Below are 13,869 nucleotides of genomic sequence, written 5' to 3' on the forward strand. Positions count from 1 at the left end.
TGGTGTATTAATTGGGAAGATTTTTGAACTGGCTTGTTACATCCTGTAGGCTGGTGAAGTAATGATGTAGCTGGAGTGTTACAGTCCAGGAAATTTTTGAAGTCATAAGTATTAAACCAGTAGTGGTAATGGGTGGGTTCTCTTATTCATATATTCATATTGCATAGCTAATGGTGTTTCAAGTTGAAATTCTTGAGAAAATGCAGAGAGGAGTGTGACTGATGTGATCATTGTACTTGTGGTTCAGTTTCTAAATGTTTTATCCTGTTGCTAATGTTCGTTTGTATATCATTGATGTCCTTTTTTTGCTTTTTTTATCTTTTTTGTTATAATTTATTTTTACTTCTTTGATCTTGTTGTCATAATCCTTTCGTACTTCATTAACATTCTTTTGTATGTAATTCTTCTGTAAAATGTATTTTCATTCTCTAATTCCTCTCTTAACTTTCTGTCTCTATCTTCTTGGTCTTCTTTAATCTTTTTTATCTTCATGTTTCTTCCAATGTTTCATCATTTCCAGCAAAATTTTTAATCTCGCTTTAAGCATGAGAAATTAGGTCTTGATTAATTTTTTACGAAAACAATCCCACTCTGATATAAATTTTGCAGTGGTTTCTAATGTTGGACGTATTCTTTTTAGGATTATTTGGTAAAAAAGAAGAATTCAATTTTCAATGTACTTAAGGAAAGCGATTCATTCCTCCGACTACAAGTCCTGCAACTACAACGTGTACAAATGATATGTAACTAACGATAGGCCTAAATTCACAAATAAATAACGTCTGAAGACAGATTTTGCTTATTTAGTAGAATTTTCCCAAGATTGTTTGTTTGTTTGAAGTTAAGCACAAAGCTACACAATGGGCTATCTGTGCTCTGTCCACCACGGGTATCGAAACCCGGTTTATAGCGTTGTAAGTCCACAGACATACCGCTCTGCCACTGGGGGGCTTTTCGCAAGAACAGTACTGCTTGTATATTTATTACTTCGTTGAAAACACAGACTCGAGACTTACAATGGTAAACTAACTGTCTGGCTGAATAATAAGATAACAAAAACTAATCTAACTCGTGTTTTTATATAGTTTACATCGTATCCTAAACTTTCAAAAAGTTCTGATCATTATTTGCCACACGCGATGTTAAAAACACTGTCTAGCCAAAACAACAAAAACTTAAATCATAGCCTACAACAGTGTGTAAAATAACATTTAGTATAAACTTTATTTTTCTGCCATTGTGTCCAGCCTAGCTGAGTTCTGGTATTGACCAAAAGACTTCTTTGGCTAGATTGTGTGGCAGACTGAAAAATATATTTCAAATATTGTATAATTTTTCTTAGGAACATAGGTCTTATTGGTTTCATTCTTTCACCACCTTTCGTCATTTAACACTGTAGCCTCCATAGACATTTTTACTAATCACTTACCTTAGCTTTAATGAAACAGTAAAGGATCGGGCATGGTTGAGTGGTTGTCGTTCCTGGGTGTGGGTCGAAAGACTTCAATATGCCACTAAGTACACTCCACATTCCGATCCAATCCAATCGTAACAGGTATTTAGGTTTAATGACCTTTCAAGCATCAAAATGACTGAAATGAAGCGTAAAAGACAACAAGAGGCCATTTTCATATAACTGTGGCAGTCAATCCCGCAATTCAGTTAAGAGTAGCTATATATGCATTGGTGGCTGCTGACTGACTTCCCTCCCTCTCATCAGCAGCTCCAAATTAGGGAGGTTATACCTCTACCTGGGTGTCTTTGACCTGGCCGTTTATTCCACGTGTCACATAAAGTGTTATTCAGTTTGAACATACCAAATAACATACTCGAAATAGTAGAATTAACAATATCAGCCATCAAAATGCAAGATTGTGTATTGCTTTTTTATATATATAATTCACAGTTACGTAGTTTTTAATTGCTGTTTAAATGTATGTATAGAAGATTTATTGGTTTAATTCAGTGTTTTATTTGTCTGTTATTTTATCAGTTTTTGGTGGGCTTGATGCCGTTCCCTTTGTATGACTGTTGATAAATGTTTGTCAAATCTTTGAGTTCCACACATTTGCTTTGTAACGAGACCTACACTAGGTTCAATGAAAGGGAAGTGATTACAAATGAACCTTGCTCATATGGAGCGCTTCGTCAATGAGGAGAATCAACAGTGGCCGTCATCCTCCTGGATGGAGTATTTACGTAAGTCTTTAATGTTACTAACTACAATAGTACTTAGTTTCCATTGTTGAAGTAGCAAATATCAGACTTAACCAATGTTATTTTGAACTCAGTTCATACTTTTTTCAAGATAAATTATGAAAGTGTGAGAATTAAAAAACTTTTAACAAATAATTGCAAACTAAATCCAAACATTAAACTACTTTTAATAATTCAGTAAGCTTTGTTTGTTTTTTGTTAAGCGAAAAGCTACATAATGGGCTATCTGTGTTGTGTTCACTACGGCTATCGAAACCCGGTTTTTAGCGACATAAGCCTTCAGACTTACCGCTGAGCCACTAGGGGGCACTTCAGTAAGCAAAAAATATACATCTACACTAGATTTCCTAATTTAACGAAAATAAGAATCACATCTTTTTTTTAAGATTCCATATGGTCAGACCTCTTTGATGTTTCTTATTAAATTGTATTTTAAGATTTTATATTGATTTGTGAATACAGACTTATTTGTTATTTATGAAACAGTGCACTTGTCTAAGTTGTATATGTTGTTTTAAAGTTTCAGTCTTAAGAAACTCATTAAGACCTTGAGTTTTGTTTGTTGCAACCCGTTGATGGCGACCCGAAAAGAATACCACAACGTGTTTGAGAATAGATTTGAAGTAAACTGAAAAGCGTTAATAAACTTCGTCTGTCAAAAACGTTTCGGACGATATGTCTTGCTGCTAACAGAGATGAAAATCTGATGGTCCTAATGAAGATATATATGCTAGCATCTCTAACGTTGTCCAAAACTTCCTAGACAGGTGCAATCTATTAACAACGCCTTTCAAGTAAACTCAATTTTACGCAATTAATTCTGATGTAATGAATCTAGCTGAAGAAAATGAAAGTGTTAGCATTTACATTCAGCGTTTAATTTAGAAGCCCACTCGTTTTCTACAGCATAAAAGTAGTGTTAATATTACTTTATCCATTTAACACTTGAATATCTTTATGCTACAATGATGATCTGATGGTCAGAGCGCTCAAATCGCAATCTACGTGATGCGGGTTCGAATCCCGTCACCGAATATGCTTGCCCTTTAAGCCGTGAGGGCGTTATAAAGTGATGATCTATCCCATTTTTCGTTTATAAAGAGTAGCCTAAGCGTTAGTAATGCCTTCCTCTGGTCTATCCCTTCTAAATTAGAGGCGGTTAACACAGACAGCTCTCAAGTAGCTTTTCGCGAAATTAAACAAACAATATTACAGTGAATGAAGGTGTCATAGAACATCTCCAAGCAAAAACTTCATTTCATAATAACTTTTGCGTTTCTATATTAACCCAATGCATGTAATACATATTTTCAACAACACTAGGCGTTTTGGAATTTGCAGATATTCAAACAAGGGAATAAGATTGTTTGAATTTAAATCGTGAATATGTTTTTTTTTCTTCTTTAAAATATTGGAATTGGTACAAACCGTCATTGTCCTCAAATATTAAACTGTATAAAGAACATACACAGTAGAAAATATTATAAAGTGTAACATGGTTGTTCTTTACTATGTATAATACTCGTTTTTGCGCATTACAGACACATATACCATTGAAATATGATCGGGAGAAGAAAATATGCGAGTTTCTCTTTCAGCTGGCGACCAGTGGTATAAATGTGGGTTGTTTGAGCATATAACCCTTTCTGCCCAGATTATTTATGTCTAGGTCATTGCTTCACATATCACCGTTATGATGTTTTAGCAGTTTGTAAAATTAAAAAGATATGTTGTTTTTCGCAAAAATATGACACGTGCTATGATTCTATAGCTACACTTAATGCACGTGTGTACTGTCTGCTCTATGTTTGAACTACAACAGTTTCAAAAAGACATAAAACGCATGGTTTCACCATAGAAGTGAACTTCATTTCGTAGCATTTAACGAAACCGTAATTACATATTGGGCCGAATTTGTTTAAATAACTTCATTGTGATGCTGCAAAACATAAATTCCGTCTGAAAATGTATGAACTTAATTTTCTGTAATGATAATACACTCATATCAATTTAATTCCTGCAAGTATGACACTTATAAATACTTACACATTGTGTTAGGTACAAAATAAAATATGACCTGTTATGTGGATTACTCAAGTTACAAAAGAGGAAGTTTGAAAAACTCATCTCTTAGAAACTTCTTAAACAGTTTTGACTTTGATTTATATATATATAATTCTAATAAGAAAATCAGATAACCAAAAAAAAGATAACCATATTATCTGTTGGAAATTACTTAAAATACTAGATTTCATTAATTGAAATTGTAGTTACTAAAAGCAAAGGAAATGGTTTTTATATCACTGAAACTAAGGCGTTATTTCATACGTCGGCAGAAGTTAGACGGTATTTTAAGGCATTTTCATCATGTTATAAATAATACAATAAAACTTTCACTGTTATTTGTTTTAGGATTAAAGTTGTACACGTCGATAAACGAGATAATTACGTTATGACCGTTTTGTTAATGAAACCAAACTTTGTTTAGATATTATTGCTGCTAGCCTGCTGCGCTTTTAAATATTAGTAAAATGAGTTTTAAGCATAATTTCATTTAAAGAGGAGGTGGGCTTGAATTGTTTTTAATAATAATCCCTTTATATTTTACATTCTTTGTAATAATATCATAAACTGTAAAACATGACTTCCCTTTCTCCCACGCAAACACATTCATACATATATATGTATGTGTGTATTATCAATATATAGGTTACAAGCAACCATTTAGAAAAACATTAACATGGTAAATTTTGTGGCATATTAGTTGTGAATTTCATAAACTTATTATTTCCAATATTACAAAGTTTTGTTTCTTTTGAAATGAATTATTTGTATTTGTAGATCATATGATATGGCATGATGGTTCATGTTAGTAAATAAGTCTCAACATTTCTTCATTAATATAGCTAAAGAAACCTTACTTATCTTAGGAGAAGAACTAGCTTTCATTAAAGGCACATTGAGTTTTGATTTCGTTTAGTTTGTTTTGAATTTCGCACAAAGCTACACGAGGGCTATCTGCGCTAGCCGTCGCTAATTTAGCAGTGTAAGACTAGAGAAAAGGCAGCTAATCATCACCACCACCGCTAAGTTTTTGGCTACTCTTTTAAAACGAACAGTGAGATTGAACGTCACATTATAACGCCCCCACTGCTGAAAGGGCGAGCATGCTTGGTGAGACGGGGATTCTAACCCGCAAATTGCGAGTCGAGCGCCCTAACCACCAGGCCATGCTGGGCCAGGCATATTGAGAATTTGATTCAGTTTATAAATAAACGCACACTGTTCGATATGTATATATATATGCATTTCTAGAGATTATATTTCATGTATGCTCATTATACGAGACTTTAGTTATTTTAATTTTAGTACTTTTTGTATCATATTAATATAAATAATGTGTTTGATTTTTACAGAGGCTCAACTAAAATGAAATACTTTCAACTAACTGAGTACCTTAAAAGCCATAATTTAGTTAGTCACTGACTTTCGTACAGAGTTGTGTATAAAAACATCACACCACCTTTCTTTCTCTTTCATTCATATTTCAGTGCTTCGTTATTTGTTATCGCAATGAGCATCAGATGGCGCTTTAAATCACGTGACTTAAACATTTGACTCAAACTTCGCACATTGGTCATCTCTGGAATAGCACGCGGGAGTAAGAATGGCGAAGCGATTACGTACTCAGAGGTTTAAACATAAAGTAACATAGAGAGTGGGAAGTTCAGATGGTTCAGTTTTCTGAATTATGGCAGGTTCTGATGGTGATCAGAGCAGTATTAATCTTAGTCTTCGCCTTTGTCGAGGATCCAGTGACTCTAGGGAATCTTTTTATATGGACTTCGACCGCGGTATCGACTCTGACATCGAAGAAATCGGGTCAGGGACCTGTAGTCCTTCTCATGTGCCCGCAAACTCAGGTCAAGACACTAAAGTCTTATTCACAAAGGCCGAGCCAGGGCAGAAAAAGACGGAAGCTGACAGACACTCTACGATATCAGAGGAATGTTCCACTGAGCTGTATTTAGAAGGGGAGTATCCGGGTCCAAGTAAAGGAGAGTGAGTAAAACACACAAAGTTGTGTTTATGATTTTCATTTTTCGTTTCTTGTCGCGTGCTCGTGCTGCTGCTAAGTGGTCACTGGTAAATGTCGCAGAATATATATTATTTGATAGAAAACATTATAATCGTTATTATATATATATATACATATATGTTTCAAAATTATACAGAAATACTACAAAATAAAAGTAGCAATAGCATTTTGGAGTGTTACAATATTGAATTTTAACTTAAAACGTTACAGCCAAGTTTATTGTTCAGAATCATTACCACTTGTACTACTAGTACTAATTATATTAACAAAACCCTGTCACAAAAACCTTCGTGCAAAGTCCACCTAAATTCATATACATTTGTTAGATATTTTATAATATCTAAATTATGTGAAACCCTTAAATTATGAACTTCATAATAATATCCTATTTAAGTGTAATTGTGTTTATGCGAAAATGTTTTGGTGTTCAGGGACATATAATATGTTTTCACCTACATGTAATTAAGTATTAGAAAAACATTTAATCGTAAATTTGTTTGATTGTTATGAATTTCGCGCAAAGCTACACGAGGGCTATCTGCGCTAACCGTCCCTAATTTAGCAGTAAAAGACAAGAGGGAAGGTAGCTAGTCATCACCACCCACCGCCAACTCTTGGGCTACTCTCTTACCAACAAATAGTGGGATTGACCGTCACATTATAACGTCTCCACGGCTGAAAGGACGAGCATGTTTGGTGCGACGGGGATTGATATTAAGTTAAACATTAGATAAAGTAGCCAGTTAGCAAATGAATTTTTCATAATTGTAAACATCTTTTTAGTATGTATGATGGGCATAACCCCTGGCATGTTTGAGATATTTTAAAATAATGTAACAACTTGCTCTGGAAAAACAACTTATGATAATGCTAAATATATCTCCATAGCGAGTTGATGTTTAGTTTTCATCAAGTAGGTAGCTTGCTCTGATAGGGAGTTAATATTAATTACTCATTTTACTTTTATTTAACATTATTGAGCTTTCAACATTGCTCCAAGTTATTAAGTGACAAGTGTGTGAAAATATATTGTACTAGCAATCGCCAGCAGATTTTTAATGTTAATAATTTTTAAACAGTGTCTTTATATTTATGTTTTAAAATTTTGATAGTTAGAACTGTCATATAACAAAAGTTCCATAATTATATTAGTTTCCAATATTTTCGAGTACGTGTATATGTGAGTGAGTATGGTACATTGTAAAATATTTCCAAAATTTTGTTATTAAAGGAGACAAACTGGCTGTAAGCTACTTGGTGAAAAGATATGTTGTAAGCACACTTGTAAAACCAGTTTTATTGTGTGCATGGAAACTTTTGGTTGAAATTACTTTAGCCTGATAAATAATATGTAACATGATACTTTTGTGATAAACATGTATCATGTGTGTGTTGGAATGCGAATTAAAGATGCTGAAAAATTGTCATAAACTTGTTAATTAATGAATATGACGTCTCTTGTGAAAAAATGTACAAAACAAAGCAAAAAAAATTAAATTACTGAACTTAGATCTGAATAAGAACAAAACAGTTGTACAGTTAGAAGGTATTTATTAATCGAAACCCTAGTTTTATCTGACCCAAGACAGTACACACAGGTATCAACAAACTGTTTAGAGAAAGCTTTTGATAAGTAAAGGTTACTGATGAGAAAAGATAAAACACAAAATTCAATGCAGGAATCTGCAAATAATACCGCACATTGTTTTTTACTTTCGTTATTTTTACCATGGCATCTTTTACAAAGGGATTTGATAATTATGTTTATATTTCATTATGTATTAGTTTGTTTCGTTCAGATTGTTTTTTTCACTTCTCACCATGTGTTTCATTATGTATACAATCTTGTATAGTTTTTGTTAGTATAATCACATACATTTTAATAATAAATGCATACACTGATTTAACCAGATTGTGTAGGTAAAAACAATGTATTGTTCTATTATTTTCATATGTTTGATCGGCGAAGACTTCTTTCTAACACAGCTCTAACGACCTTTGTTTGTGTGATGTATTTGAAGATAATGAAACTTTTTGTGTCATGTAAGTCTGAACACCATACAGTAATATAAAAAGTACGTAAAATCTTCTTCAGAAATGAAACTATAGGTCAAAATACAATATAAAAAACAATAAAAAGGATAACGGCACTAACGATGAACAACATTAAACTTCGGTTTCCTTCGAACCCTTTGATTGCTATAGTATGAAAACATTTGTCTACTTAGAGTGCAGTATGATACAAATAAAAGCTTATTAACTTGTAATATCAACAACATACGTTATCATTTTATCAACTTATACATGTATTTGTGACATTATAAACAAATTTAAATTATTCACTAGAGGTTATTTACTAAATTAATTTCTGAACGTATTGTGGCAATGAGGAGAAATTAGAAGGATTCTTGCTTCAAAATAGAAATACTCATAATATTTGAGTAATAACTGTATAGTGGACGAAAAATTCTGAGCTTACATGAATAATTGAAAGTTAGTAGGATTAAGAAATTTATTACCAATTGAGGAATACAAATACATGCACTTGCGTTTAAAAAAAATTATATTTTTCAGAAGCTTTCTTGATAAACACCGAACAATCCGAGTCGTAGCCATTCAGTACTTTACCAAAAAGATTGTTGATCATGCGAAACATTAGATTCAATGTGTTTTTCATGTTACATTCCTGCCACTTGGTTCCGATGAGACAAGAAGAAATATATATATTATTGTGAAGATCTTAGAATATTGATATATTTTCTATTTGTAGTATGCTGGATACTTCAGAGCCAGATACAGTAAAATATTTAGTGTTATTTAACCCTAAACCCTAATATATTGTAATACAATTTGTTAAAATACCCCACTAATGTACTTGGGAAACTAAATGAACCGTTTGTTGGTCAGAGTGTTTTACACTAATTTGAGATTCTGCCACTGAATAAGAGTTCGATTTTTCATCAGTAATTCCAGCAATCGTCCACACAAATCTCCATGATATAAAACAATCTGTAATTTTTAATTTAATTGTGATGAAAAGTTCTTCACTTTAAGAAACAAACAGTATATGGTGTAACATTTGAATCAGACTTCGTGTTTGTAGGAAGTAACTAATAAATCTTCCAAATAGAATATGAATTTACTTTAGTGCTACTTGATTTTAGGTAGTTGTCAGGTAGCTTTTCGAAGTAAAACAATATTTACTGTGGAAAGCTAGTAAACAAATTGTTGCTCTATGAATATACTCACTGAATAATTTTTTTACATTTTTGGTTTTTGTCTTATTTTGAAGAGCATATATAACTTTAATCTTAAGCTTTATGAGATTCTCATCGTTCATTATAAATTTCTGCAATCACGAAACTAATCTAATCGTGTGTTTATTTGAAGAAGCTAATGCACATATGAAGACGTGATAAATATGCTATTCGCCTCTAGTGAACGTCTTGATTATCTAAAAACTTTCTTCGTTTAAATTTGAAATATCTTCAATATTTTTCCAACATACATACTTATAATTGCATTAAATCGCTTTAATATTTTAATATATTTTTATTTTCGGTTTAGAATATAAAATTATTTAAAGAAAAATACAAATTGATTTGAGTTTTGTATTAGCCTAAGCAGTAAGTCTACCACAACTATACGCAACATCTTCACTAGAGCCGGCCATTTAACCTTCTTTATTTGAGTTTTGTAGGTGTTTTTTTTTTTTTTTTGGCGATTTCCGGTTGAATTTGGTATGGTTTAGAGGTGGTTTTATTTTACGAAACTCGCGTACTTTGGTAAACACAGATAATATCAGACAGAAATGTAGTTTACATTTTACGAATAAACAATTTTAAACTAACCATTGCGTGCGTGAGAACGTACAGGCAGTAATGTCATTTCTAACACATACAGTAAAACTAAGGAAGTATGATTTTTGTGTTAAAGAGATTCTGAACTGCTATCTCAAGTTCAAAAAAAAATATCTGAGTGCACGCTTTATATGATTCACAAAATGAAGCAATTATGAAAACGGAATACATAAAAATAGTTTCTGCTTTATTTATTTTGACTCATTAAATTAAGATTTCATAAAATCGGCCTAATGTTCTACTGCTATCTGTTAGTAAGCGGTGTAATTTGTGTAGGCGTTTTCATAACCACGTAAACAGCCGTTCGTTTCTATCCATTATTTTGTAACTCACAATATTTTTTATATTCGAATATATGCAGTAACTTTGCAAAATGAAAGGAAGTGGAACTCCTGTACAAATGTTATTTTCTAGGCGTTGGTGAATGTATGTACTTTTCGAAATTAATTGTATCGAATAAATATGTGGACTGGGGAACTTTCGCAAAATAAACTTGACATTGAATTAAGGACTCATTGTAAAAAAAAACAAAAACATTGAAGTTGTTCACGAGAAATGTGTACAAATTGTATGCTGTATTGTGTTTGGCTACTCTTTTACCAACGAATAGTGTGATTGACCGTCATATTATAACGCCCACACGGCTGAAAGGGCGAGCATGTTTGGTGGGACGGGGATTCAAACCCGCGACTCTCAGATTGCGAGTCGAGCGCCCTAACCATCTGGCCATGTCGGGCCTCTGTATGGTGTGCTGATTAGTTATAGATTGACTTTGTGCTCCTCCTTATACGTATAATAGTTTATCAGTTATATGTCAATTAAATGCAGCCTTTTTCAAACTAGAAATGTTATTTTCCAGTAAAGGGGACCGGAGTCCGTCTGGAGGGGCCACCAGTTTTAACCACTCGCACCACTATGCAGTATTATGTTGTCAGTCAGTCAGTAGACACTAAAATGACGTCACATACGGAACGCTTAACGTTGCAATTTATACTGTCGTGACGTCAGTAAAACGTGCGCATGCCATGAATCACGAGAAGAATTATGCACTCTGTAGGCTACAACACAGCATTACATATGAACTTCCTAGCCCATTCCCTTGGCTGTGGTTTCGCTAGATAATAGATAGGGACAGTGGGAATCTCATTAATCCATATATATATTGTTACTCTTAATTTTATTCTGATTTACTCTTGAAACATAACACTTTCGGGGATCCTGCGGAAGTACATCTTGTATCTTCCATTAATATATTTCTAATGTAGCAATTGCGTGGAAACAGGCGGATTGTTTTTTGTTTTTTTCACGAAATGTACTAATTATACAATTACATATGAGGCAGAGTTTTAATAGTACAAGAAAAGTAAATAACTCATTTTTACCAATCCTAATTCAGTATTTAACCGGTAAATGCTGAAAGAGAATTTTGAAGTAAAAAATTATAATGTTATACATCATCCCATAAGTGTGTACGTAAGTATCGTATCTTATCAACTGCATGAAAATTGACAAATAAATTTGAACTAATAATTACAGTTTTATGGGTTAGTTCACGCCATACTGTGAAAGAATGTTTCAAATATAATCTTTTTATGATATTAAACCATGCAATGAATGCACCTAGGTTTGTGGCTGTTGCATAGTCCCTGTATATTCCGGTTTATGGCTGAACTTAGTGTAAGATAAAAACGTAGAAAAATATATTCAACAACAACGTAAAATGAGCGGCACATTACACTCAATTGTGTGGAATAGACGTGACCATCATGATTAACTTCTACATCCCCTAAGTTTAACTGACCATCATGATTAACTTGTACGTCTCTTAAGTTTAACGTTCTAGGCATACCTTTTATTTCAGTCGTGCCCATGTACTTTTGATTGTCGATGATTTAAAAAAAATCCACTTTCTTTGCAATGAGTAACAAAGAGACTATTATACGATTTTCTAGTGTGTGTCTGTGTTCTGTACTATAATATATAGCTTATTCGTGTCTGTGTTTCATTCGATATTCTTTTTGCGTAGTATCTTCACAACGGTGGCCAGTTGAAACTAACATCTCTACTTGACAAACCTGCTGTTATTCTTATTTAGGTGTCTTATCATGGCCAAAACCATTTTTGAAGTTCAGGATGATGCTGGTTTCACTGTAATCTACACTTTGTTCCACTCTCAAAATCTGTTCTGTTTTAGACATTGTTATGAAAATGCTTGGATATCCGGTGTGTATGATGGTTTGGATTCCTTGTATAGGTTTTAGCGTAATCGCTCAAACCACGTACTTACTGTACGTAAAGAATTATCGAACTTTACAGATGATCCCTTAACGACTTTTGTGTAGTAAAGCAGAGGGGTGTGAGCGGAAAATAGAAAGTTGGGAGGAACCTGAAAGCAGTGACTCACACCGCGGGAAGGTAACAGAAACACACACAAGATAAACTCACTTCTGTGTTATATGATGGGAATAGTTGTACACAAAGTCAATATAACCTCGAAGTTTCGGCTTTTTGCTAGGCCGTTGTAAATAACAGTAGTAGGGCTTTCCCTATAAAATGGTCATTCACATAAATTGAGAAGCCTGTAACTAGATTCTGGATATAACCATATGGAAGTCACATATGTTAATAATATGTACTTTCCTAGACAAACTTTTCTGACCGGTATTTAAATACTTGCTTTATCTAACGATTCTGGACATGTTATGTACAATTTTACATTTTATTACACAAGTAAAAAAGTTAATTTATAATTCCTTAAACTAATATTACCGTGGTTATTTATCAAGTGGTTGATTAATTTAAGGTTTATGTTTTTAGGTTTGATAAAGCAGTGTGAGTGGTGACCATGTTTGCTTATATTACCAAGAGTTCTAAGAATGTATACACTGTAGTTACATCAACGATTTGCTTGTGATGAAACATCACGTGTGAAGACAGATGTTTCAAGCACACGTCACTTCATCTTTGCCCTATTATAACAGAAGGTTGAACTCTGAACTGTTCTATTTCCTCGTAATTAACTTCAGAATGTACTGAAAGTTAAACTTTCTAACGGAAATAAAATAATGTAAGAGCATATTTTGGTGAGGATAATTTTATTGTATTGTACATTTAGCAATATCATATTATGGCTTAAGTTAGTCACTACAGTACAGATTGAAAGACTGATAAATGAAGTTTAAGTTAAGATTATTATGATCATAATACCATTCAAAACCCAGCTGAAAACCGACAGTGACTGGATTGGATTAAATTATCAGTTAAATGCCCTTACTATCAATGAAATTATTGGTTATAATCTTAATGGCATCCGTAAGTCAAAAATGCAAAAAAATCGTTATATAAATATCGGAATCATATAACGAATGTAAAAAATAGAAAATCAGCTATTGCATACTAAGAATTTTATACATTAATTTTTCACTACTTGGCATAAGCAGCTTTGATACTTTTTGTCTTTAAGTCTAACTGCAACGAAAGGAAATTGATGTTTAATTCATCCTGGAGATTGCACCTTCACACTAACGTGTGAAACGTGTGGTTGAGCTTGTCATCTCTCTGACGAAGATTTTTCAACTAAGCCGCTTTTTGGTCTTTTATTCGTGGTGGTTTTGTTTGTTTGTGGGCTGTGTTATTGTGCGAATGCTTATTTTCAACAGTAATATAAACTGAAGAGAATAAGAACAAACATCC

The 13,869-nt window shown here is 33.0% G+C and overlaps 1 protein-coding gene across 1 annotated transcript in view; it reads left to right on the top strand.

Moving 5' to 3' along the window:
- Positions 1-5,860: 5,860 nt before the first annotated feature.
- The window catches only part of LOC106461816 (otopetrin-2-like), a 59,806-nt gene continuing 51,797 nt past the window's right edge, over positions 5,861-13,869 (top strand). The window contains exon 1 of the mRNA XM_022388893.1: positions 5,861-6,279. Within this exon, the coding sequence (XP_022244601.1) occupies positions 5,969-6,279 (311 nt within the window). The 5' untranslated portion in view covers positions 5,861-5,968. The remainder of the gene's footprint in view (positions 6,280-13,869) is intronic.

The sequence above is a fragment of the Limulus polyphemus genome, unplaced genomic scaffold, assembly GCF_000517525.1.
Source record: "Limulus polyphemus unplaced genomic scaffold, Limulus_polyphemus-2.1.2 Scaffold1037, whole genome shotgun sequence".
In the NCBI taxonomy this organism is placed as follows: domain Eukaryota; kingdom Metazoa; phylum Arthropoda; class Merostomata; order Xiphosura; family Limulidae; genus Limulus; species Limulus polyphemus.